The 27,470-nt window shown below is 42.3% G+C and overlaps 1 protein-coding gene across 1 annotated transcript in view; it reads left to right on the forward strand.

Moving 5' to 3' along the window:
* Nucleotides 1–585: 585 nt before the first annotated feature.
* Nucleotides 586–27,470, forward strand: part of fer1l4 (fer-1 like family member 4) — a 49,527-nt gene continuing 22,642 nt past the window's right edge. The window contains exons 1-26 of the mRNA XM_035388659.1: nucleotides 586–861; nucleotides 2,970–3,025; nucleotides 5,602–5,690; nucleotides 11,616–11,715; nucleotides 11,982–12,076; nucleotides 12,940–12,981; nucleotides 13,579–13,749; nucleotides 14,330–14,390; nucleotides 14,603–14,734; nucleotides 14,844–14,906; nucleotides 15,500–15,584; nucleotides 15,917–16,079; nucleotides 16,726–16,909; nucleotides 18,962–19,148; nucleotides 19,645–19,917; nucleotides 21,299–21,399; nucleotides 21,575–21,683; nucleotides 22,229–22,421; nucleotides 22,754–22,874; nucleotides 23,184–23,284; nucleotides 24,029–24,116; nucleotides 24,599–24,715; nucleotides 25,306–25,458; nucleotides 25,695–25,878; nucleotides 27,022–27,146; nucleotides 27,331–27,465. Coding sequence (XP_035244550.1) covers nucleotides 783–861; nucleotides 2,970–3,025; nucleotides 5,602–5,690; nucleotides 11,616–11,715; nucleotides 11,982–12,076; nucleotides 12,940–12,981; nucleotides 13,579–13,749; nucleotides 14,330–14,390; nucleotides 14,603–14,734; nucleotides 14,844–14,906; nucleotides 15,500–15,584; nucleotides 15,917–16,079; nucleotides 16,726–16,909; nucleotides 18,962–19,148; nucleotides 19,645–19,917; nucleotides 21,299–21,399; nucleotides 21,575–21,683; nucleotides 22,229–22,421; nucleotides 22,754–22,874; nucleotides 23,184–23,284; nucleotides 24,029–24,116; nucleotides 24,599–24,715; nucleotides 25,306–25,458; nucleotides 25,695–25,878; nucleotides 27,022–27,146; nucleotides 27,331–27,465 — 3,207 coding nt within the window. The 5' untranslated portion in view covers nucleotides 586–782. The remainder of the gene's footprint in view (nucleotides 862–2,969; nucleotides 3,026–5,601; nucleotides 5,691–11,615; nucleotides 11,716–11,981; nucleotides 12,077–12,939; nucleotides 12,982–13,578; nucleotides 13,750–14,329; nucleotides 14,391–14,602; nucleotides 14,735–14,843; nucleotides 14,907–15,499; nucleotides 15,585–15,916; nucleotides 16,080–16,725; nucleotides 16,910–18,961; nucleotides 19,149–19,644; nucleotides 19,918–21,298; nucleotides 21,400–21,574; nucleotides 21,684–22,228; nucleotides 22,422–22,753; nucleotides 22,875–23,183; nucleotides 23,285–24,028; nucleotides 24,117–24,598; nucleotides 24,716–25,305; nucleotides 25,459–25,694; nucleotides 25,879–27,021; nucleotides 27,147–27,330; nucleotides 27,466–27,470) is intronic.

Consider the following 27,470-nt stretch of genomic DNA (forward strand, 5'->3'; position numbering starts at 1 on the left):
AAATGTCAAATGTCCTTCATTGTGAAATAACTTAATTGTGCAATTGCTGTCAAAGGCAGTCAAAAATACACAAAACCTTGGAGAGTAAACTATACCTTTTATACAATCCAGTTAACCTATTAAAGGTCCAGAAAACAGAAATTTGAATTCTTTGCTGATGTGTTTTAATACTTTTTTGCATTCACAAATGGCCCAGAAATATTTTTAAATGATTCTTCCAAGTGATTATAGCACAAAATTAAAAATAGTAAAATATTGAAGACGCTTCTTTATTGCTCTTCAAGATTTTTTCCTTTGATCCCTGCATTACTGCTTGCAGTCTTATTGGTTTGTTTGTTTGGTCATTCATTCATTGTTATAGCCAATTAGAGGGTGCTAACTGGTCCTAGCATCAGTCTGTACTATTTGTGTTTTGTGACTGCAGTGATGGATGGGTATGTGTGCATGACTGAGACTGGTGAAGCAGACGTATGCATGTGTTTGTGTGTGTATATACGTGCATGTGTTCATGTGTATGGGACACAGGTGCTTGATCTGACGGAGGCTGAACAGGCTAGGTGACTCAGGTGAGCGCACTCTCTGGAGACTGCGTTTGTCCAGTAAAATTTGCTTTCCTTCAGGGAGAAAGCGCTCCTCCTCCTGCCACCTGTTTGCACAGGGAACAGCACACACAGTCCGTGACAAGGAGCTCTCCCTTCTCAACCTCAGACACACCGACATACCCAACACAATGGAGACGGCTGACCAGAGCTGAACTGTGAACTGGGGGAAAAAGATTCAACATGTCCATCACTGTCAATCTAAAGAAGATTACCAACTTGCCTGGGAAATATGATCGTAAAGTGGAGTTGTCTTTCAGAGGTAAGGGCCATCAGAGTGGCTAATTAAACATGGCTTCAACTGTCATTTTTTAACATGGATGTGCACTTCAGCATTTTTGTCAACTATTTTAATATTTCAGCAAATTGAAATTATTTGTGCAAGTCTACCATGTTTCTCCTTTATCAATATTTTAAAGTGAATGTCCCATGTCTGGCACACTTAAGTGGAGTTTGTGATATTAGATATTTTTGTTTGCATCAAAACAGTATTTTCAAACCTTGAGTTGGAAGTCTGAGCTTCATCTGTTCTTTAGTTTATGAAGTGAGGTGGTGAAAGATCACAATGCTGACAGATTCACACATGTGGGATGTTTTTTTTTTTGTTAACCTTAGAAGGAATCTTCCATTTTGAACTCCAGGTAACTGGAGACTGGGTTAGACACATTCTTTGATTCTGAAATTCATGAGCTTACCTGAATATGGAGAGCCAGCAATTCTGCACATTGAGGAATTTTTACAAAGATAACTTTTGTCAAGAAGGTTGCTTTTCCAAATTGATAAACTTCCCTTAATGGGATAATTTGGCTTCTGGGTTTTAGATATTATTCCAGTTTTGGTGTACGTTTTTAGTTTTTATGTGTTCCCAGGCCCACAGCCTAAAGCAAGAAAATACACTTAAAGGTAAAGAAGCAGCTTGGGCTGTTATGTCATGCCTCCAGATGTTGTATATGTGTATGTTTACCAGATTGTGCTTTTAAAAATTCATTTATAAATCTTATTTAATTTTGGAACAATTTGCCATGATGTATGCAACTTCAGCCTGCTTCACTTAAGGAAAGAAGTATATAAAAACTGATATTTATGCTTATACTTGTGAATAAACACAATAACATTTATGTGTTTGTATGTACAACCTCTGGAAGCATAGCATCAATATACATGCTGGTTTGGAGTTACACAAAATGTATTTTCTTGCTTTATATCTCAAAACCCCTAAAATATGCATTAAAATTGAACTTATAATGGAAAAAACATGAAGGAAATTTTCCCTTTAAAAGTTATTGCTTTTATTGCTTCTTACAACCTTTTTTACCCTTCTTCACTGAAAACTACATAAAAATAGAAGCCTGACCTAAAGGAATACAACTGTCCAAGAGTACTATTTGCAGATAACAACAGACTAAAAATAGACAAAGTTTATTCGCAGTTGTAAAAACATTAAATCCATTGTGTCGAGTGGTGCATTTTATTTTTTGCCTTCTATTCTTCAGGGGGGAAAATAGTTCTAAAAAATCCACAACCACAAATTGGAATTTATGTTTGCAATGTGTCACACACAGTTCCAAAGCCTCTAGACTGAAATGTTTTCAATTTCTTGTTTTAACGAAGTTCTGAAGAAGAGTATTCTTTGTTTCATTATTTTCAGTGAAAATCTGCTTAGGATATAAGCCAACTGTAAACTTGTAATCATAGACCCTGACACAGCTCACTGTGTGGCCATTACAACCATCTTAGCAGAAAATCCTCTGGTTTAAATCTCTAGACCACAGAACTACATAACAACAGGAAAATATATTCCTAATATGTGAGAAAATGAGCTGCTATAATGCAGGTCTGTGGTACAGGGGTTTCAACCCCAGGTTCAAGTTGATTGCAATTCCCCCAGTGTGTTTTCAAATGTATGGATATATGGCAACCATGTTTCACAATGGGCCTCATTCACAAAACCGTTCTCAAATTATTCTTGCTTTTGTAAGCGTTCCTATGAAGGAACAGTATGAGATTTGTGACACGTGACACGTGCAGACCTTTGTTTTTGTACATATCCCAAGTGTATGAGATGAGGAATGCTGGCTGTTTGTAAATTTTGTCCGCAATCTTGTTCATGTGATTTGCATAAGGAAACAGCCATGAGCAAATACGGATAAGAAAAAAATGATGAATGGCGAAATGTTCTTGGGAACGTTCTTACATGCAGTTTATGATCAAATGTGATCGTACACATATTTTGTGAATGAGGCTCAATATTTCATGTATATATATATATATATATATATATATATATGTGTGTATTAAATTGTGTAATTGTAAATTGTCCTGAGAGAGTAATTCATTGCATATTTTCGTTCCCTCTCACTCATATTCCAGGTTTTACACATAAAACCAGAATCCTGCAGTGTTCAAATGTGGCCATCTTTAATGAGGTAAGCAGTCTGGGAATGGGGTTAGAGCTAACATGGAGTTGAGTTCAAACTCTATTGGAAATATGGCAAAAATGATTCTTCAACCATTTAATAATCATTAAAGGAATATGCCAGTTGTTATCATTTTAGACCACTCTTTTAGACTCACCCTGCCTCTGCTTTGCCTGGTTGTCTATTGGCATTTTTAGTGATCTACACAGCAGTTTATTCAATGCATTTTTCTCTGCACATCTCATCTCTTTTCTGGGGGCAGAAAAAACAAGGTTCCTTGTTGTGTGGGGTGCATGAGGAAGACATGTCCACTGTCAATCGCACAACAGGCTGTTGTGATCTATGTGACGCCATTGTCTCCAGAGAAGCCTGAGGTCACCCAGGGGTGTGGACAGGTTTAATCTCAGTGGCAAAGGACACGCCAGGGCAGATTCTTTCAGTGGTGTTGAGGAATTGGAAATTTATGTGCTTCTATTTTTCACTTGTTCGCTTAACTGAACACTCCCACTTAATCAAACAAACTGCCATTGTTAGAGGTGGAAAATCCAGGACCAGAAAGTCCTCCCCAATATTTTGTTCCAGTCACTTGGATTTATAATCACATCGCAGTTTTTTGGCCAGCAGGCAGTGAAATTAATTAATGAAATCAGCTGACTGAGTTCATGGGTGGAAGGAACACATGACAGAACTTTTACTTTTTGAGCCAGGGACTTCCCACCTTTTGCCTTAGTTGAACTTAATGTTGTTCCTTTAATGCGAAGCTACACTTATCACATGAACAAAATTTCTCCTAGTCATCAGACAAACTTCATATACTGTACCTGCTTTTAAAGTAGTCTTTTAAATCTCCTTTACATCTTTTTAAATGAGTATTTACTGACTGGATATTGTGTTGTGTTGTGATGTACTCATTTTGTCACCAGTTAGCAAGTCATATTTTTCAGTAGAACTACATAATTCAGTTGTTTTAAAGTAAGATATCTGAGGAGCAGGTCTGATACTACCTTGATTTTTAAACGTAATGGTTTTATTATGTAGTTTTGGGCAGTTTTGAAATAGATGAGAATGTCTTAAAGTTTGTGACAATATCCTACTACCCTGAAGGATACCTATAAAAACACTCCCTTCTCCGAAGACAAACAAAACCAGAGGCAATACGCCGCGGTGAAATAAATGTTTCCTGTGTTCCTGTACTGATAATGATCTCTGAAAAGCAGTACCTGGAACTCAAAAAGCCCTCCCATTCATGTACGTGGGTTGGTTTTGAGGCCGAGGTTGAGGTGTGTTTCTCACACGCACCCCAGCCATCTGCGTGAGTCACTGGCTTTCCTGGCACTCCCCTTGACACAGGGGCACTCTTCCCTCAGAGTAAACACTCGTTTTCACTGCCCACTCCATCCCTTCCCTCTGGCCTTTTAACAACATGAGCCTTGAACATGCGGCTCCTTAGTCTAACACCGTCTTAAGCCTGGTGTTGTCCTCAGGGTCAAAAGTGACCGTATGCTGAGTTTGACAGCAGTGAAAACCCCCAAAATGTCATTTTATTCTGCATGAAGTGTGATGACTTTTTCTGGAAAAGGAACATTAGAAAAAGTTAAACATTCCCTTTTTTTAAATATATTTTTATAAAAGCGCTATGCAACCAGGGAGTGTCTTCTTTCTCACTTTGATTTTAGGAAGAGTTACGTTTGGATCGATACCGAGTATGTTCAGTTTAACGTGTACAAGCTTTAATATTTGTGTGGCTTTACAGGTATGACAAACTGTGTTATCAAAATGCATACATCACCTCACCTGCCTACTTCCCCACTTCTGTACATATTACCATCTCTCTGGAATTTATGATGTTAGACCCACCCATGCTGAAAGTCGCACTTACTAATCATGTTAGTAAAGAACAGATGTGCATTTTCTTGCTATATATAAACAAGTAAATGCTAATCCTTGTTTTTTTGGGGGAACAAATTTTGTGTAAAAAAGGATGTTTGATCATCACTTGATTTAGCATAGATCAAAGGTGCTGTAATATAACAAATAACAGAAAAGGTTACAACTTTCCCTTAATCAAGTCAACAAAAATGAATCAGACATTTACTCCTGTAGCAGCAATAACTTTAACTGTAACTTTAATGTCTCCTGTATGTGTCGATCACTGTCTCACATTTCTCACATAGGAGAAATTCAGGACCACTCCATCTTACAGAATTATTTCAACTCTGCCTGTCTTGCATGCAGAGCTCATATTAGGCCCTTCAGTTAATCTCAACAGACATCCAGCTGTGCAACATATTCTGCTTCAGAATTCTCTGGCACAGTATGGAATATGTGGAGAACTCATAGACAGACACAGTGTGAGGTAACTTGAGAGGCTATTTGAAACTTATCAACAGCTACAGGAAATGTAAGCTCACATTTAATGCTTGGACTTAGATTTCCTGGTCTGGGATGATTTAAACCAGGAATGGCACTGTTGCTCACATAACTCGCATAAGGTGGACCCCCTTTTGATCCCTTTCACTGTACGTCTGTCTGCATAAGAGCATCTGCTGCATGAATGTAATGTAACGGCTGTTGTGTGTCCACAGCACTTCAGGTGGCCACACTATGGGAAGGTTGTTAAGGATGAAATGCTGTCCATCAGCGTTTACAACTGCAGCAAAGTCTTCAGCAACAGGTCAGTGCTGGAAACGTTCACTTCGCTTGCATCTGATGAACAGGAAATATACATGGGTTTATTTTTTTAAAGGAAGTTAACCATAAAAGCATGTCATGTTCATTGCCTGTATTTTTTTTTTTGCTTATAATAATAATTTATGTAGAGTGCTCCTCTGTGACACTAGTCTATGCTGTGTGAGGTATGTGAATGACACATCACTCTCTTTATATCTCTCTCTCTAAAAAATTCAATTAAATTAAAATTCAATTAAAAGTGCTTTACTGGCATGCCAAATATATGTACTTATATAGTCATACATGTGTATGCTGTGTGCTCGTGTATGCTTGCATGTGTGTGTATATGTATGCGTGTGCATGAACACATTGGTTTTACCCTAAGAAGGAGGGTAACTTGTCAGTGTCAGGTGTGTTGTCAAATTGGGAACATTTGTGGCAAATTTTTATTGCAAATTTGGTTGAATTTGACACATTCAATCATTAAGTGTTTCTCCGTTTCAGTTTTATTGTGTTTACAGTCAGAGGCCCTACCAGAGATTTTGGGCCCCATAAAACACTCTCACATTGGGCCCCACCACCCCAGAAATCCTATGTTCTAATATTTTTTGCGGTTGTTGTCAGTCAAGGCCCTTGGAATCATCCTAACTTCTCCCCATTAGGCATCCCTGTTTCCTCTTAGTTTTCAGTCTTTTTCTCTTTGGGTGGCCATGTTTTTGGTGCCTGCCAGCCTCTATAGCTAGGCACTGCTCACTGAGTCCGTACTTCGTCCTGCTGGGAATTCGCCAAAGTGTCATTTTATTTTCTGATTTTGTTTGAGATTTCTAATAAGTCATGTCATTGGTGTTCGTTGTGCTGCAGTTTGGTTTCTAATTAGGTTTGTAGTTGTCTTTGGATCCTGAGATTTTCTTATAGTATAGCAAAGCTTTCTTCTGATGCGAGTGGGGCACACTACATTTTCAGTGCTTGGAAAATTAGATAGCCTGTTTTTGTATTTTGGTAGATAATGTGTATTGGCCTAATTCTGCTCTGCATGCATTCCTTGTGGTGCTTCTAGGTACCTTTATGAGTTGTTTACACAATTTTACATGCAAGCTCTTGGGTGTCTGTCGCATTTGCTGTGTTTTTGATAAATGAGTGGACCCAAAACCTGACCTAAAGGGCTGTTAGCTCAATAGCAACTTCAAAGATTTTCAGCCAAATTCTAATTGGAATCTCTATAAAAACTTGACACTTCATGCTGTAGATGTACCCTCTCTCTTGGTTCATTCACTGCAGTATAGTTTCCTGTAAAACTCATTTTGAATTTTAAGTATTTATAAATAATAATTTGAGAAATGTTCAATATATTTTGGCCCTAACATTAATTTGCCTTTAGTCTCCTCTCTATTCTGAGATTGGGATCTTTTTTTTAAATGTTAAAATTTTAATTTTACTCTGGTTTACTACCAGGGCCCAGGTCTGGCAGTACTGTTCTACCGAATGCAGGCTTTGCTGTAACCCCTTTCATATTTATAAGCCTATACCACTGCAAACTATTTAATTGTTATGATTTGTCTTATTTATTGATTTTTGTGCAGATAATGTAGTTGCAGTTTTATGTCAATTTCCTATTGCTTAAAACAAAAAGCCCCTTGCAGCCAAACATTATAAAATGTGCGGTTCTATGTACTGAAACCAGCTGCAGCACTTGGCAATGTGGGCTCATAACTGTCAGTCATTCTCTGTGCTTAATTAGTGGCAATTGATTTAGATTCCTGGGGAGGGGAAATGTGATAATTGACTGACAAGACAGTTTTATCAACCCCTTCCAAGGTATGAATCGCAAGTGAGTAAACTGTGTTAGATAAACTGGTGTCTCGAGTTATAGGTTAATGATTCCAGATGTCAGGGACATAACCTACACTCCGAAGCAAATTAAATAATTCTAGAAAGGCCATTCAAAGCTTTATATTTAAACATTTTAGCATCTTATTTAAGACACCATCAGGTCTAGATGCTTTATTACTTCTTCGGTTTCAATGTTTTTATTTTGTCTTAAGATCTCTTACAGTAATTGGTCCAATATGTCTAATGGATTTTGATTGTCTTTATTAGCCCATTCAAGTTCCTGTAGTGTTTGTAAATGGCTTTGATCAGAACTTGCACCTAATTCCATTTTCTTAAAAAGTTATTGGAAATGGTTAGTGAAAATATTTACATTTTTTATATTGCCAGCTCTTCATATACGCTTCAGTTTTTTTTCTATGGCTCCCAATATTGTTACATTACATTACATTTACATTACATTACAGGCATTTGGCAGACGCTCTTATCCAGAGCGACGTACAACAAAGTGTATAACCATAACCAGGAACAAGTATGACGAAACCCCTAGAGAGAAGTACCGATCCAAGTGCAGGGAACAACTGCATAGTTCAACTTGGACCCTGATGGTTAAACTGATTTAACACTAACAACGAGAACGGCAACAACGCAATCTGTGGGAAAAAAAATTGTTTTGCATTTATCACTTTCTCCCTTTCTGCCGGCTGCTCATGAATTTACTTAATCTTTTTTATTATTCTGTATTGCTTCACAGTATAGAAGGCTATTGTTTGGGTACCTGTGATTTTGATTTGACAATCTCCTGAGTTCTTTTAGAATGTCTTGACAGTCTTGATCAAAGCAATTGCTCTCTTTTGTGAGCCATTTGTCTGCCATTTTCAAAGACATTATTGGCATTTTTTACCACCAGATTGATTCCTTCTGTATGGTGAGTAGGTGTAGTGCCCAGAAAGCTGTCTAGCAGCTTTTGTATTTCTTTTTGGAACTCTTCTGTGCTGCTTTGGGCCCATCTGTGAGCACAATTCTCTGAGCAGCAACAAGCGAAGCATGCAAAGAGCAGCACAGGCAAGGTCTGACGTTGCTCCATTAGTGATGTGTACATGTGATTGGTTGAGTATGAGAACATGGTTGCTGAAGCCAACCAGGTGACATACAGCCGACTCTCTTTCGCTGCGTGAGCTGGTCCTCCTCTGTCCCTCTCGTAGCTGGTTTATGTAGAACAGGGCGGGTAGATTAGTGCCTGAAAGCAGACATACTTCGTTCGTTGCAGTCGTGCGACCATATCTGTGCCAGGTAAAAACTGGTAAAAATCTTCAAAATCTGTAAAATTGAGCTTTTGTTATTCATCATTTCTTCAAAATAACATGTCCTCTGCCCTAACCAAGACAGAAAAGTTATCAACATTATTTGGATATTAGCTGGCTAGCATTCAGCAAGCATCGGTGTTCACCCAGCTAATGTTAGGTTATGTTGAACAGAGAAAATTCTCCCCATAGAATAACCAGGCACAATGGGGTATATCCATATAAGAAATAGGATTTATTTCTGCAGAAAGAGATTGGCAGTTTACACACAACAAGATGGACAAGCCCAAACTGTAGAAAACAGGGGCAGTCCCTGCTTTTATAAGCAAAAATTATTTTATCAATAACATGCATAATTTTAGGTCTGGCTTGGCACACGGTTAATAAGCATATAGTAAGATCCAACAAAGTAAATGATTGGCTGTGTCTAGTCTTAGAGCACAAATACTGAATAAGCACACAGTGACCTCTTATTCTTCAGCGTTACATAAACAAGCTTTAAATCAGAAATTATTGTTTGGTTTTTAATGATCAGTTGGTTTCAGAGTCCTGAGCCGCATGGCGTCATAGCCGGTTCGTCCTTAGCAGGAACTTGCCAAGCTCACCTGTTTGGACTTCTTGAAATGCAAGAGACGGAGAGAAAGAAAACACGCACATACGGACACACCCCATAGTGCCTTAGGTTGTCTCTTTGCGCAAACCTTACCCGTCACTGGAATGAGTCACAGCACACGCGCAGTTGTCAACCGCCTTCTGCAATCAGTGGTTCACATCACAATATTGTCATCAACTGTGAACCCTTGTGATGCTTCTGGCCATTCCTGCATAATGTTGGCCTCTCGTCTGATAGCTGCTATTGAAAGCACAACTTATTAGCATCAGTATGAAACAGATCGACTAGAGTCCTTGCATGTTAATGGTGCCTATCCATCCCAGGCCATTTTTCAACCACCTGAGCATGTCCCACCTGAACACAAATTTCCTCCACTTATGACTTATGACATACTCCTCCAAAGTGAGATGTAATTTGTATAGTCGTTTCACATTACCACATAAAAAACATGCTATACAATGCTGAAACTGCATTCATTTAGACACAACGTAAAACTATCTGTAGATTGATTGACCTCTGCACAGCCTCCCTACACTCGTTTTACAGGTACACAGGTAGTCTTAGTTGTATAATTAGAGGTAGGTTCAGCCAGGCTATAACAGGTTGTTACAAACACACTAGCGTCAGATGCACCCACACATAGTTCACAACACTTACACGTACACAATGCCTGTCTCTAAGACACCCACGCTCTTCACACCCTGTACAAAAGGTTTTGTTTCCCATGTAATGCAAATATATTAAGCTGCTGGTTAATATTTGACAGCAGTTCATTAACATAAGCCGAGTCTAACGCTGACGTATTTTCTTGATTTGAATAAAGGGAAACAGGATGGCGGCTTATTTTTATTTGGGTATGGCTGTTCGGCCTACTGTAAGAAATTGGTTTATGTTGCTCATCTAATTCGAACTATTTTCACTTCCCTTAATCATCCCTGTAATTTACATTTAGCATTTCTATTGTATCTAGGGTTTTGTTTTTTCGAGGGCGCCCCACAAGTGCACAAATTTTGCAATTTCAGAATGCCAGCCTTTAGGTATTAATATTACTTTTTGAACTGCTTTGTTAACATGTTAACTTTTCACACCTATCAGAGATGAGTGGCCTATAGAAAAATTATTCTTTCAGAAAAGACTAGAGGAGGCAGAGGGAGAAACTGCACCTCAGATAGTTTATCATAACATTACTGTTATAGTACCTAACAGTTACAGTTAACAGTTAGGCCTACTTACTTTCATTGAAATGAATGAAAATCACTGGGCCTCATTCACAAAACTTTTCTTAAATTATTCTTACTTTTGTTCTTAAAAATGTTCCTACAAAAAATAATATGAGATTCATGACACATTTATGCAGACCTTTGTTTTTTGCAGATCAAATGAATGCTAGCTGTTAGTAAATGTTATGCACAATCTTGTTCATGTGATTTGCATAAGGAAACAGCCATGAACAAATATGCAAAAATGTTCTTGGAAACGTTCTTACACATCAAATATGATCGTACACGTTTTGTGAATGAGGCCCATTGTGTTTAGAAGTGAGGGCATTTTGGATATCAGACACCAATGACTTTAAAGCCCTTAACTTATGTTTAGAATTTGTATGTGGTTATATCCTTCAAATCATTCTGATAGCATAAATGTTTGTCTGTACCTGAGACCATTGCTGCAAAAATTGTTTTGTTTTGGGTTCTCTTTGCATTCTGTTCATTCTCTGTGTCGGCCGTACAACTTGACGTGAAAAGTGCCTTACAGATTCTCGTGTGGAGTCTCGGCCACAGTAAAAAATACATAAATAAAAGTACAAAATATGTACAAATAAATAAAGTGCCCGAACACAAAATGTGAACTTTGTCTGCGCAGCAAAATTTAATAACATCGTAATAGCTACAATACAATTTAATAAACAGTACAAACAACGCCCAAAACACGTACATGGAGTCGACGCTACAAATAAATTCTCAACCTGTGGGAAACACTGACTTCTGAGACTTTCTTACAAAAATTTACATGCTGGCTTTCGATTGGGTCTTTGTCCCAGTGAGAAAAATCTTGCTTTGAAAGCGGCCCCCCACACTATTACCATTGCCATATAGGGTAGTTAGCTCAATTACGGAGTCAAATAATCTTTGCCAAATTCTGATTGTGATTTGGATGCTGTTTTTCTCTTCATTTTTTCTGTTAGACTGCTGGGGAAGCTGGTCCTTAGTCTACAGCACGTGGTGACGTCGGGGAGACTGTTACTACGAGAACCGTTGACTGACAGTAACTACAGCCTGACAGACGTAAGCTCCCAGCTGCACTGGGCTGTGCGCCTGGTCTCATATGAGAACCCTGCAGTCTCAGCCTCTGCCGGGTAACACTGAAGGGATGTGAATATTCCTGGATGTGACACAGGTGCATGCCAGTCCTCAAGGCGTGCAGTATCTCCTGTTCAGCAGAAACTCAAACCTTCTTAAATATGGGTATTGACACATAATGCAAATTGACTGGTACCCTGTGATTGAGGTGTTCCTGAGCGCATTTGTGGTTGTGTTCTTCTCGTGTTCAGATATACATTGAGCTGGATGTACGGTACCACCCGGTCCAAGGTGCGGCTGGTGGTTGGGAGGGTGATGAGTTCCTGGATATAGAGGACGATGATGAGTAAGTAGCTGTACTGGGAGGTTTTCTGAGATTGGCCAGATCTGTTTTACCACCTGATTGTCAAACACTCCACACTTAAAATTGTGAAAAGGTGTTACGAAATCCACCATTCATAGTGGCACCCACTACATCCCACCGTGGGCCAGGAGGATCTCCATAAAATCGTGATTTATATCCACACACTGAACTGAACTGGTGGCCACACCAATTTTTGAACACGAATGCGCTTATCCTCGTTTATGGAAAGAACGATGGGTAATGTAGTGATTGTCCTTTTGAATCCTACAGTTCCTATAGTTCATTGTGTGGTTATAAGTCACAATTTTATGGAGATCCAGACCCACTGTGGGGTGTAGTGGGTACCCATTGTTGCATATGAATGATTAATTTTGTAACACCTTTTTACCATTTCAACCGTGGATTTTTGTACAATCGGGTGATTTTACACTGTTTATCACTCTTAAACTCAAACAGCAGCCTTTACATATTTATATGTGATTATATTTCAGATCTAAGAATAGTGATATGTACTCCTGTCAGGCTTTACTGTTGGATTTCCATTGGTTACTGTGATATAATCTTAATGGGGGGGCGACATAGCTCAGGAGGTAAGAGCGGTTGTCTGGCAGTCGGAGGGTTGCTGGTTCGATCCCCGCCCTGGGCGTGTCAAAGTATCCCTGAGCGAGACACCTAACTCCTAACTGCTCTGGTGAATGAGAGGCATCAATTGTAAAGCGCTTTGGATAAAAGCGCTATATAAATGCAGTCCATTTACCATTTAATAATAGCTTTGCATTTATATAGCACCTTGCTAGTACTCTTGTCTCTTTGAGTCATCCTCTTCCTCCGTCTCTTATTTCCAGCTCTGGACTTGTCATTAGAAATACTAGTTTTGGTGAACCCAGGTGAGCCGTTTATTGTTTTGGTTTTTCATTATAATGAAAGGACAGTACGGGTTGTTTTCACCCAGGCTTTTGCATTGCAATCATTTTATGTTTAATACATTTAAATGTTCAGTGTCACATTCATGAAGGAGGAAGTCCAGTATTTTAAAGTTTGTGTTTGAAATATAGTGTTACCTTAGAACTCGCTGAGTAGACATTGGCAGGAAAAGGGTTTGATGATTTGATTGATCAATTTCCTATGTTTATTTTTCCGTGAGAGACCCATGAGTGCCCTAAGCAAATGTAACATAATGAATGTGACCCAGATGGGGTTAGTGAGCAGATACAGATAATGAATGTGACCCAGATGGGGTTAGCATGGGAGAGAAAGATAATGAATGTGACCTAGATAAGGTTAGCGTGGGAGAATAAGAAAATGAATGTGATCCAGATAGGGTTAGTGTGGGAGAGAAAGATGATAAAGGGGACCCAGATGGGATTAGTGCAGGAGATATAGATAATAAAGATGGCCCCGATGGGATTAGTGTGGGAGGTATAGATAATGAATGTATCCCAGTTGGGGTTAAGCAACGCATGATTCTGAACTGCGGCCTCCAGCTCCAAACAGAACATGCGACCAGAACGCCTGGACCGGGAGACCAGGAAGATCGGACGCAGCCTCATAAGAACTGGAACGGAGGATGATGATGAGGACGAAGATGACGACGATGATGATTACGACGTGGATGACATGGAGTCCGCCAACATCACGTTCACTCCAATTCTCAGGTGAGCTGTCCCCTGAGCAAATGTTGGAAATGGCAAAGAAATGGGGAAAGTCCCGGAACTACCAAAAAAAAAAGGCCAAAATCACAGAACCCGTAACACCTGTGACTTCCGTGACAATCACTTAGCCTTAATGATGATTACCTGTGAGACCTTTTCTTTCACACATTAGACATTTAACAGACCCTCTTAGTCTTATCCAGAGTGATTTGACATCCCTCCAGTAATGCTGCAATACTGTACTCTGCCTTTATGCCTTATTCACATGCCAGAAAAACCAACTCCCAACTCAACTCCCTCTGCAGTGCATACAATCCAGTCTTGGCCTCTTTGTCATGTGTCAATTCCACACATAAAATTTTCTTCCCTGCTTTATTGTTTGCTAAGGAAGAACATCTCCCTCAGTTTGCTCTGTACCAGCATAGACCCCTCCCTGACACCCTGTTAGTAGGGAATGCAGCACCGGATGGAATTTTGTAAGTGAAAATGTGGAGAACAGGGAGAACCCCTCAGGGAAGAGCAGGGTCAGCCCACTGGGTGAAAACGCTGCTGAGCTGAGTCTTCTCTGTGCTGTTCTCCACAGTCGCTGCAGGCCTCTGTCTCACTACGAGCTGGCCACCGTGCCCAAGGTGCAGTCCTTCCAGGTGAGGCTTGCCCTGGGGGGGGGGGGGGAGTGGATGATCTGTGGTGCTTTTCTCAGAGTAGCTGGTGGGTGGGCTGCCATCTGCTGGGGCCTCACTCACTCTCTCACTCTCACTCACTCTCTCTCCCTCTCTCTCTCCCTCACTCCCTCTCTCTCCCTCCCCCCTCACACTCCCTCTCTCTCCCTCACTCCCTCTCTCTCTCCATCCCTCAGGTGAATGTTAATGTGGTGGAGGCTCAGAAGCTGGTGGGGGTGAACATAAACCCCGCTGTGTACATCACCATAGGGGACGAGAAGAGGCACACAGCCACTCAAAAATCCACCAACTGCCCCTTCTACAATGAGGTAAGACCCCGGTCCTCAGCCCAGGAACCCGCCAGGGTGCAAATACGTTTGTGTCGTCTCCTGGGCTTTGACTTCTGCTTTAATATTTTTACTTTTTTTTTAATTTCAGAACTTCATGTTTGAGTTCCAGGAGACACAGGCAGTTCTGTTTGACAAAGTTATCGAAATAACGGTAGGTTGTCCCAAATCCAGTTCATTTCAACTGCTTGTCAGTTAACAGTTAATGTTTATTTCAAGAACATGATCTGCCCTGAAAGATGATTGTGGAAATGAAGATACTGTTACTGATTCACTGACTCACCCATTTTGTTGAATAAGTGCCTCCTACCTCCTTGACATACTGTGTAACATTCCAGATTGCCTCCATGTCTGTACATTTGATGTGCTGTTTACAAACTGGACTCATCCAGTTTCACAGGGTTTTGTTCATGGACCAGCTATAATTTTCTCTAAAAGGAAATTCATGGAACACAAGGGACGCGACTATGATGGTCAAATCAAGACCTCAGTTCCTTCTTCTTCAAACCAGACTTTCCCTCCTCTAGAGAACTGGAATCTTATTTCTTCCACAGCATTTTTCATACATAAGATATGTAAGGTGCATAAGTCTTGCATAGGGCTTTCTTTTACAACCATTGTACAAAATGTTTATCGATAGTCAATACTTGTCAAATCCCACACAGAATATTCCTGTAACCCCTAAATGAGCCTTTTAAGTCACAAAAGACTTGCGCTTAGATGCTGGTGCTTCGTTCTGCCTGTCAGGTTGTTCATAAGAAGATGCTGGCGTTTATGATGACCCGGATCGGCACCTTCAAGATTGACATCAGCACGGTGTACAGCCAGCCAGGTACCGAGGCCGGCTGAGGGGGTGCAGCCAGGCGCTGGAGAAGCTCCCTGCTAAGCCTGCGCTTCATGGCTCTTAATCTCCATTACCACCTGGTGCCAGGGAGCCAGTAAACACAAGACATGAAAGTCACAACAGTCTGGGGAAAAAACTATTAAAATAATGAATGGAAGCAATTGTTTTATCATTTTAATCAATTTTTGTATACTTACAAGAGTGTGTGCTTTGTTGTTTAGTTGGGTTTAGTTGGATGCAGGTAGAATGATCTAGCTGCAGCATGTTTGTTTTTATGTAAGTGTGTAAATTATGAAGGCTGTACATGCCTCTTCCTGCAGATCACCGGTTCTACCAGAAATGGGCGCCCCTGACAGATCCCAAAGACACGCGGACAGGGGTGAAGGGTTTTGTGAAGTGCACAGTCAGCGTGGTGATGAAGGGCGACTCCATGGCCATGCCCAGCATCCCCAGCGTGGGCAGCCAGAACGACGACATCGAAAAGTGAGTCCGGCGTTCGAGTCCTGCTCCGCGTCCTCTGAAAGACCCATCCTGGTCATGTCTGTTCTATTCTCTGCCCCCCTAGAGTTGGAATGAACTTCCTGCTACAGTCAGTGCAACCAGGCCACTGTCTTATCTGATTATGCTTCATATAATTAGCGATCTCTATTTAACCAGGAGGGTCAACTGAGAACAAATTCTCATTTACAATGACAACCTAGTCCAGAGGAATCCAGCAAACATGGGGAGAATATGCAATATGCAAACTCCATGCAGAGAGGATCCGGGCCAGCCAGGACTCAAACCCACGACCTCCTTCTTCCTAACCACTGCACCACCAAATTTTTAGGCTACTGCACACACACACTTTGAGAGATCCATGAGCATTGACCTCGACTGTTATCATCCCTTAGCGACTGAACTAGCATGACCAGATGAGAAGGGAATAAAATTATGACAGCCACGTAAAGGGCAACTTTCAAGTCAAAACTTTGCGTACATTCACTCAAATTATTTGGTTGAGTGAATGTACGCAAACTGCATCCTGATGTGGGGAGAAACACTCCCAAACTCAGATAATCAGTACATCTGGGCACCCTAGACTGAACTGTGCAGCCTTGCTTTTAAAATCCTCTCCACTTTCCCACAGGAATCTCCTCCTGCCCAAGAGGATGCCAGTGGAACGGCCTTGGGCCAAGTTCCTCCTGAAGGTGTTCAGGGCTGAGGACCTTCCCAGTATGAATGCGGGATTCATGGGCGGCTTTTCCAAGATGATGGGGGAGAAGAAGGTGTTCATTGATCCCTACGTGCAGATCACCTTCGCTGGTCAGCAGGTATGGGGGGGGGGGGGTTGATTCGTGACCAATGCAGAGCCATTGTTATGATGTATTTCATATTTCAGTGGGAGTTAGTTTGTATTATTTGGCTCCATAGGAAATATTTTTCCTTCAGTTTACAATTTTTGTCCTGGAGAGAAGGCAGTCCCCTTGACTCTAAGCCTGCTATTGAAGTGTGCTTAATGAGATTCCTGTAAACGGGCTGTACTTCCTTGACTCTTCAGGGGCTTTCCTTTGTTTTGCATGAACTCATGATTGATCAGACGCGCACACGCACGCACACACGCACGCACACACGCACACACGCACACACACACACGCACACACGCACACACGCACACGCACACAAACAGAGTAAACATACACCTTTGTACAGTTGTATTTGTTTACAGGGTTTGGTCCCCTCTGTTTGAGCCTTTTCTTGTGAACCCAGTGCAAACATATGAGAGGCCCTTTAGGCCATACATCATCCTTCCTCTCACACACACCATTATACTCTCTCACACACCATCATACTCTCTTACACACACCACCATACTCTCTTACATACACCATTATACTCTCTTACACACACCACCATACTCTCTTACATACACCATTATACTCTCTCGCCATCATAGAAAATAGTGGTATGTCTGTGAAAGAATAATTGAATGTGTGAGAGAGAATAATAGTTTCTGTGAGAGAGAATGATTGTCTGTGTGAGAGAGGATAGTAGTATGTGTTTGAGAGAATGATTGTTTGTGTAAGAGAGATTGGTTGTATGTGTGCTTTCCATTTCCAACTACCTTCCTTTTCAATAAAACTCTCACGCATACTACTATTCTCTCACACATACAATTATTCTCTCCCACAGAATATAATTCTCTCACGCATACTTCTATTGTCTATGATGGTGTATGTGAGATAATGGTGTGTGTGAGATGAAGTATGATTTATGGCCTAAACAAACACGCACGCACGCACACACACACACACACTGACTTTTCAGTTTCAGAATGTTTCTGTGCAGCTCTTATCTGAAAGGAATCCCAGTGTTCAGGATATAGCCCAGTTTTCCTTAATTTCCTCAGTTCTCATGCAAACATAGTCACCATTACCGCTACATCTCCGTCACAACAACACCATCCTCACAAAGTCACTACCACTGCTACACCCTCGTCACAAGGACAACACCTCTACTACACCCTCTTCACAATAGCACCATCACTGCTACACCCTCCTCACAACAGAACCATCACTGCTACACCCTCCTCACAACAGAACCATCACTGCTACACCCTCCTCACAATAGCACCATCACAGCTACACCCTCCTCACAACAGAACCATCACTGCTTCACCCTCCTCACAATAGCACCATCACTGCTACACCCTCCTCACAACAGAACCATCACTGCTACACCCTCCTCACAATAGCACCATCACAGCTACACCCTCCTCACAACAGAACCATCACTGCTACACCCTCCTCACAACAGAACCATCACAGCTACACCCTCCTCACAACAGAACCATCACTGCTTCACCCTCCTCACAATAGCACCATCACTGCTACACCCTCCTCACAACAGAACCATCACTGCTACACCCTCCTCACAATAGCACCATCACAGCTACACCCTCCTCACAACAGAACCATCACTGCTTCACCCTCCTCACAACAGAACCATCACTGCTTCACCCTCCTCACAATAACACCATCACAGCTACAGCCTCCTCACAATAGCACCATCACAGCTACACCCTCCTCAAAACAGCACAGTCAATGTTACACCCTAGTCACAAGGACACCATCACGGTTACGCCCTCCTCACAGCCTGCATATCCAGTTCTTTATGTGAATCTTTCATGTGTGTATTGAAGCAGTGTTTTTTGTTCTTTGTTACATATATTAGCTGAGTAGCTTTTGTCTTTCTTTCAGTGGTCTTTCCAAGTTTGTCTTTTTGTCCATGCAACTTATGTCCCAGTAAGCCACTCCTGCTGGTGTTTAGATCTCTCTAGCGGCCCATCTGTATGTGTGTTAAGTGGGGGATGCTGCCTTTCCCAGGGAGAAACATCGGTAGCAAGCAGCACCAACACCCCTCAATGGAATGAGCAGGTCTCCTTCATTGAGCAGTTCCCCCCTCTCGCCCGTCGGATCAAGGTTCAGATCCTTGATGATGCCAACTTTGGAGACATCGCCTTGGCAACGCATTTCCTTGACCTGCAGCAGATCTCTGACCCCAACAGGAATGGTAGAGCTAATGCCTTTGCTACACCTTTACTGCAACTAACTGCAACGACTGAGGGGGTTCCGTGCTACCACTAATTACTGATGTGGTTTCAATAGTACTACTAGTTACTGATCACTGACGTGGTTTCAGTACTAACACTAATCACTAACCACTGATGGGGTTTCAATACTACCGCTAATTACTAATCACTAGTGGGGTTTTAATACTAGCACTAACCGCTAGTCATTGGTGGGATTTTAATACTAACACTCAATGCAAATGGGATTTAGTCCTATTACTAAATAATAATCAGAGGTTTTGTTTCAATACTGCAACTCAATACTAATAACTGATATCACTGATGGGGTTACAGTACTACCATTAAATAATTTTCAGTTTTGATTACTAATTACTAACCACTGATGGGGTTTCAATACTACCACTAATTACTAATCACTAACAGGATTTCAGTTCAGGATTTCTACTATTGATACTGCTACTCTCTGCGCTTCTCTAGGGTTCAACCCCACATTCGGCCCATCCTGGATTAACCTGTACGGCTCGCCGCAGAACTCGACTCTCCGGGACGTGCACCGCGACCTGAACGAGGGCCTGGGCGAGGGCATCTTCTACAGGGGCCGGATCCTGCTCTCGGTGGCAGTAGAGGTGTACACCTCCCCCACCGCCGTGGTGGAGAACAAAGCCACGGCCGCCGTCAAGAACGCCTTCAGCAAGCTGTCCGTCAAGAAGAGGAGCAGGAAGTCCAAGGAGAAGAAGAACGAAAAAAACGGTGAGCTTGACGCAGGGATGAAATGAACAGTGGGGTTGGAGGGAGGTGCAGTGTCATCCAAGCCACTCAGACTGAACACTCCACCTGTCTGAGTCTCAGTGTGGTGTCTTCAGTCTGAACTTTAAAATGTTGATGGTGCTACATTTCACTGTCTCCCCACTAGGGGTGTGCAGAGACGTCATTATCTGTATCTGTATCTGTATCTGTTCAACCAACAAAATTATCTGTCTAGCCACATATGGTCATTCTAGCAGTATGCTCCAGGAAACAAGCTTTTTAACGATATATGATTCAACCAGGTCAGTTTTAAAACCCGCAGAGGCATTTAATCATAAATGATGCTATCATTTATCTCATTTTATGCTTTGTGTACTTGACAATGGTGTTATATTATCATCTAAATTAATTATTTATAATGATTATTTACCTTCAGTTTATTCATTTTATGAAACTATAGAAGTTATAGAAGCAAAATATCAAAAAGTTTCAAAATTGGCATATGGAACCAAAATCATTGTTTTTGACGGTGGTGCCTCCCCTAAACTGCTTTAGAATGCTGGATTTTGTAGCGCATTGATTTTAGAACTGTTAAAAGGCTGAGGTGTTCCTTTACTGAGAAATAACTTGTTGCAAGGTAAAAATGAGAACACGACATGGATCTGTCTTTTTTCCCCCCGAATCTGAATAATAACTAGCAACTTCCGGTAGAAGAAATATGTTTCCATCGCATTATTCGTGCTTTCCCGAATACAGTATTCAGATTCGAATACATCCCTACTCCCCACATCAAAACGAAAAACGCTCCAGTGAAATGGCATGACATTGTTTCGTTATTTCTGTATTCTTTTCAAACTGGGTCATCATTATGTCGTCTAAGGCATTTTAAAGCAGGACCTTCAGTCTCAAGTTCTGTTTTGCGTTCTGTGTCCATGTTCTGTGTGTGTATGTGCGTGTGTGTGTGTGTGTGTGTGTGTGTGTGTGTGTGTGTGTGTGTGTGTGTGTGTGTGTATGTGTGCGTGTGTGTGTGTCTATGTGTGTGTGTGTGTGTGTGTATGTGCATGTGTGTGTGTATGTGTATGTGTGTGTGTATGTGTGTATGTGTGTGTATGTGCATGTGTGTGTGTGTATGTGTATGTGCATGTGTGCATGTGTGTGTATGTCTGTGTGTGCATGTATGTGTGTGTGTGTGTATGTGTGTATGTGCATATGTGTGTGTGTGTGTGTGTGTGTGTGTGTGTATGTGTGTATGTGTGTATGTGTGTGTGTGTGTGTGTGTGTGTGTGTGTGTGTGTGCATGTGCATGTGTGCGTGTGTGTGTGTCTATGTATGCATGTGTGTGTGTGTGTCTATGTGTGCATGTGTGTGTATGTGTGTACAGCAGAGCCGGGTCAAAGTGGGCCCAAGGAGGAGACGGAAGACGCGGGTTCGGAGGTTCCGGGTGCTGTGACTGTAGAGGTGGAGGAGGTTCACCCTCTCCCAGAGGTCAGCGCTACCACAGTTCTTCCCCCCTCCTCCTCCACTGAGCCTTTCAACCAAACTTTCTTATTCAATTCAATATAGTTTTATCATTAATTTACGCTGTCATTTTTGGCTCCTTGACAGACAGTGTAATTGGAATGGATCTCAAAGCTGGTTGTAATTCCATTCTCTGTTGCAGAATTTCTTGGGTCAGAAAGAGGAGTACTTGCTGTTCGCATCTCTGTTTGAAGTGACCATGATCGATCCATCCATTGGCTCAAAGCTGGTCACCTTTGAGTTGTCTATTGGTATGACTGATGTCTGCATGGAAATCTGTGTAAAATGTAAAATTGTGGAAATTTTGTTATTTTTTATGCATAGTCTCTGGCAGTAGCATATTTACTAAATCAACAGTGAATGCTGCAAGTACCAAACTGATGAATTGTAATTTTAATTTATGCATTCTTTGACATGCATTCCTTTGCATGCAAGCTTGTATGTATGTGTGCCTGTATGTGAGTTCATGCATGTATCTATGTGTATGCATATGTATGTACATGTGTACAGTATATGTGCATGTGTATCTACATGTGGGTATTTGTGTATGTGTATGTATATGCACATGCATGTGTATGTGTGCATGTTTATGTATATACGTGTGTATGTCTGCATTTTGTATGTATGTGCATATGTATGTACATGTTTGTATGTGTGCATGTGTATGTATATGTGCATGTGTCTGTACATGTGTGTATATGTGCATGTGTCTGTACATGTTTATGTGCGCATATGTGTATGTGTATTTATGTGCGTATGTATGTGTACATGTGTATCTACATGTGTGTGTGGACAGGGAACTATGGGAAGGCAGCAGATGTCGTAGTGAAACCAAAGAAGGGCGGGGCCAAGGAGGAGAGGGCAGAAGAGAGGCAGTCGCTGTTGGAAGCATCAGATGACGAGCTGGAGAGAGAAGAGCTTCCTGTGGTGGGATCGCGGAACAAGTCCGTGACCACGCCCAGAAGGCCACAAGCCACAGAGTACGACAGGTAACACAGCTGATCCACACCTGCATACCTGCGTCCGTGCACGTGATGGAAGCATTCAGGTCTTTTAAGAGATGTTGTACAGAGCTATCTTGAACTTCCTAACACCAGTGTATGATATGTAAGTAAAAACATCTGAGGAACCAATACCTATCTTACTGCCCATGTGTGAGCCACGGACCATCAAGTCTATAACAGTGGTAGTCACAAGAGAATATCATTTCAAATTTAGATGCGTTTAGTATATTTGAATGCTTGTAGGCTTTGGGCCTTGTGTGGGAATTCCAGCATGGCAATTAACAATTAATCATACTATCTCATATATTGCCTGACAGAGCCTTTAGCTGCATATCCATGTTGCGGGACAAGCCTTGTCTCTATGTGTGGAACTACTTTGAGGACCACAACTTCCGCCTCTATAACACCAATTGGCTCTCCAAGATGGCTGACCGACTGGTAGGTGGAATTTGAGTTCACAGCTCTCCAACTTTGTCACTGTTCTGTCCTCTATCCTCAGTCTCCATTATAAACCTCCTTCTCCGCAAAGGAAAGGTTAGAGGACAAAGCTGACCAAGCAGCTTCTAGCTTTGTGAAGTACTTTTCAGCTGTAGTGTGCGCATTCTGATGTTCTGTCAGGAGTATGGAATTGTGGGATTGATGTGCTGCTGCTTCTCTCAGGAGTATGGAATTGTGGGATTGATGTGCTGCTGCTTCTCTCAGGAGTATGGAATTGTAGGATTGATGTGTGTTGATTTCATATCTCAGGAATATGGGATTGATGAGGTGGAGAAGTTACTGAAGAGGCCCAGGAGCCTGGCTAAGGAGAGGCTGGTGGAGGTGCTCTTGGAGTTTGTAGCCAGCTGCAAGTGAGTAACGGCAGCATTTCACTTCAGAAATGGCTGGAAACGGCCACAAACAGACAAACAGCCAAGCTAAAGATTATCTTAATGCATTTCTGTTTCCAGCTGATTCCACCTACATCTCGCTCATTGGGCTCTTGTGTTTTCAAAAAAAAAACTCAATTTTTGTATATTAGCTCTGCATACATATGACTTAATGCCTTTTCAATATTATATGTGGTCTTTTCACCTACATTTTAAGGGCTTTTAAATGCATTTTTGGTGTAGCTGCCTGTTGTAGAATGCATACGTAAATCATTCTCCCGCTCTCAGATAAAATGGAATCATTCTTATTAGCGTAGTACTCGTTGGGGATTTGAAGATAAATACATTCTGACCGTCTAACTCCAAAGAGTGAAAAAAACTATGCGAATACAGAAACAAGTTATAGGAATGCTACATTGTTTACAGAGCAGTGATTGGTGTGTGGGGAAAAAAGAATGTTAAACTGAAATATGTCAATTTTGAAACAACACTGTCATGGGAAAAATGTATGAAAAACAATGCAGTAGTTCTGGTTTATCTCCATATAGATTTTAATGAGAATGAGTCATTGAAAATAATCATTTTAGACTGAAAACAAAAACGATAAATCGATACCATATGGAATGTACTCCTTGTAAAAATAATTGTAAGTAAATGAACACGTAGCAGTTATTTCTTGGTTTTCAGTTAAGCTGAATTTTTTGTCTGTTTCTGTCCGTCCTGAAGGCAGTATAGCTCTAATATAGATAAGAAGACGGTGACGCGACTCAACAACCTAGACAAATCCCGGATGGTATTTTCTAAGAAGAACATTGTGAGTGGGTCTGGTTCATTTTGTTTTCTGCATGTTACATTTTCATGGTTCATAGCTTCATGTATAATTCTTTAGCCAAGCTACAAATGCCATATGAAATGTTCATGAATATACATATTACAGGTAGCTTCCCTCTTCATCATCTAATATCTATTAAATATATATATACCATATATATATGCATACCTACTGTCACGATCTTGGCTTTCCCCAGTGTTATGGACACTCTTAAGGTGGTATTGTGCTATGAGTCAATAAATTTTAGGTACAATGTTCAGTTGGATGCCAAGCTTTGGTAAAATAGCCCTATACGGCCTGTAATACAGACCTCTTGTCAAAGATTTATTGCCACATGTTAATTGAACTTTACCATAAAACCTTTGTAAAAATCAAACCTAATTAATTTTCAGCTCCAGTCATGTATACACTTTGAAAGATGAAAGATGGTAAACTATGTGAACACTGGCCCGCTCTGCCTTTAGATCATTTTGGCCAAACAAGCCCTTCGCGCCAGGCGAAGGATCACAAGGCGCTGCACCAAGGAGAAGCTCGCAGACACAAAGAAAATCCTGAAGAGAGTCAGATTCCTGGCCAAGGAGGTGCTCTGACCTGCTGCTCACTCATCTGCTCCTCATTCTCTCAGTCTCACTGCTCCTCCTTCATCTGCTCCTCATTCTCTCAGTCTCACTGCTCCTCCTTCATCTGCTCCTCATTCTCTCAGTCTCACTGCTCCTCCTTCATCTGCTCCTCATTCTCTCAGTCTCACTGCTCCTCCTTCCTCTGCTCCCCATTCTCTCAGTCTCACTGTTCCTCCTTCCTCTGCTCCCCATTCTCTCAGTCTCACTGCTCCTCAATCATCTGCTCCTCACACTCACAGTCTCAACCTACTGCTCATTCATGTGTTCATCACTCTCACAGTCTCACCTACTGCTCATTCATGTGTTCATCACTCTCACAGTCTCACCTACTGCTCATTCATGTGCTCACCACTCTCACAGTCTCAGCTGCTCCTCTTTCACACACCTGCTCCTCATCCCCACATTCTCACCTGTTAGAACAAGATGATTAAGCTTTTCAGACTGGTACCACTGAGGGAAGTGTAGGAAGTGACGGGTGGTCTTGCACTACACATGCAGTCCAGCTCTCTCTGTGGGCGCTCTCTCTGACCGTGCTGCGTGCTCTTGTGCAGCCCCAGAGCACCCTGCCGGACGTCTTCCTGTGGATGATGAGCGGGGCCAAGCGCATAGCTTACGCCAGGATTCCCGCGCACTCCATCATCTTCTCCCTAGTGGAGGAGGAGAAGGGCAGAGACTGCGGGAAGCTCACCACCATCTACATGAAGGTACCAGTCCGCCACAGGTGCCAAACCTGGTAGCAAACGCGAAACCAATTACACAACAAATGATTGGTCTTGGCATTTGTTTTGCACCAATCATTGGTCATGGCATTTGTTTTGCACCAATCATTGGTCATATTGTTAGTGCGCTAAAAGATTTTGCTAAGAACCTAAAATGTAGTTCTTCATTGCATAGTTGTATTGGGCAGTACAGAAATACAGGATATCCTGCTTCTCTCCAGACCCCGGGTGGACCCCTGGGAGAGATCTTTGCCAAGCTGGAGGTATACCTGTGGCTCGGCATCACCAAGTACGCCAAGAACAGTGTAAACAGCCTGCCGGAGGAGTTCAAGCCACTGTATGAAGAGGCCACAGCCAACACCCCCATACCCATAAACATGCCCCCCTCCAAGCTGTCCTGTGAGGGTAAGAGCAGCCAGTACTGCCCCATGGGCCTGACACAGATACACCCTGCTACAGTCAGACCCCTCACCAACTCATACCCCTCATCCACTCATACCCCTCAGTCACTCATACCCCTCACCATCTCATACCCTGCACCAACTCATACCCTCATCCACTCATACCTCTCACCCACTCATACCCCTCATCCACTCATACCCCTCATCCACTCATACCCCTCATCCACTCATACCCCTCATCCACTCATACCCTCATCCACTCATACCCCTCATCCACTCATACCCCTCAGTCACTCATACCCCTCATCCACTCAGACCCCTCAGTCACTCATACCCTCATCCACTCATACCCCTCAGTCACTCATACCCCTCAGTCACTCATACCCCTCATCCACTCATACCCCTCAGTCACTCATACCCCTCATCCACTCATACCCTCATCCACTCATACCCCTCATCCACTCATACCCCTCAGTCACTCATACCCCTCATCCACTCAGACCCCTCAGTCACTCATACCCTCATCCACTCATACCCCTCAGTCACTCATACCCCTCAGTCACTCATACCCCTCAGTCACTCATACCCCTCAGTCACTCATACCCCTCTCCCACTCATACCCCTCATCCACTCATACCCCTCAGTCACTCATACCCCTCATCCACTCATACCCTCATCCACTCATACCCCTCATCCACTCATACCCCTCAGTCACTCATACCCCTCATCCACTCAGACCCCTCAGTCACTCAGACCCCTCAGTCACTCATACCCCTCAGTCACTCATACCCCTCACCCACTCATACCCCTCAGTCACTCATACCCCTCAGTCACTCATACCCCTCTCCCACTCATACCCCTCATCCACTCATACCCCTCAGTCACTCATACCCCTCACCCACTCATACCCCTCAGTCACTCATACCCCTCATTCACTCATACCCCTCACTCACTCATACCTGTCACCCATACATACCCCTCACTCACTCATACCCCTTACCAACTCATACACCTCATCCACACATTTAATGTCAGCCAATGCTCTAGGACCTTCATTGGCTTACAGCACTGTAGAAACCTTGCAAAGAACTGTTGCTTGTGGTTTTCGATGTACCTTTCCGTAGCAGTCATGTTTCTGCCTTTGTAGACAGCCGGTACTTCCAGCTGCGGGCTCACATCTACCAGGCCCGGGGCATCATGGCTGCCGACGACAACGGCCTCTCTGACCCTTTCACCAGGGTGGTGTTCTCCACGCAGTGTCAAACAACCCGGGTGAGTCTGGCGCATACAGGGTGCCACAGTCCACTGTGATAGACCTGCACTACCGACACACTGACATACACTGACACACTGCACTCCTGCTGAATGTTACTGAGGTCTCTGCTACATTCGGTTTCATTGAGTCTCTTGCTACTTGCAGATTCATTGATTTGTCCACTGTTCTCTGTGGGTGCAGATCATAGAGGAGACTCTCTCTCCAACATGGACTCAGCTGCTGCTGTTCCATCAGATCCTCATAGAGGGCAGTAAGGAGGACCTGCGGAACGACCCACCCATCATCATCATCGACATGTATGACTACGACAAAATCGTAAG

The sequence above is a fragment of the Anguilla anguilla genome, chromosome 13, assembly GCF_013347855.1.
Source record: "Anguilla anguilla isolate fAngAng1 chromosome 13, fAngAng1.pri, whole genome shotgun sequence".
Classification (NCBI taxonomy): domain Eukaryota; kingdom Metazoa; phylum Chordata; class Actinopteri; order Anguilliformes; family Anguillidae; genus Anguilla; species Anguilla anguilla.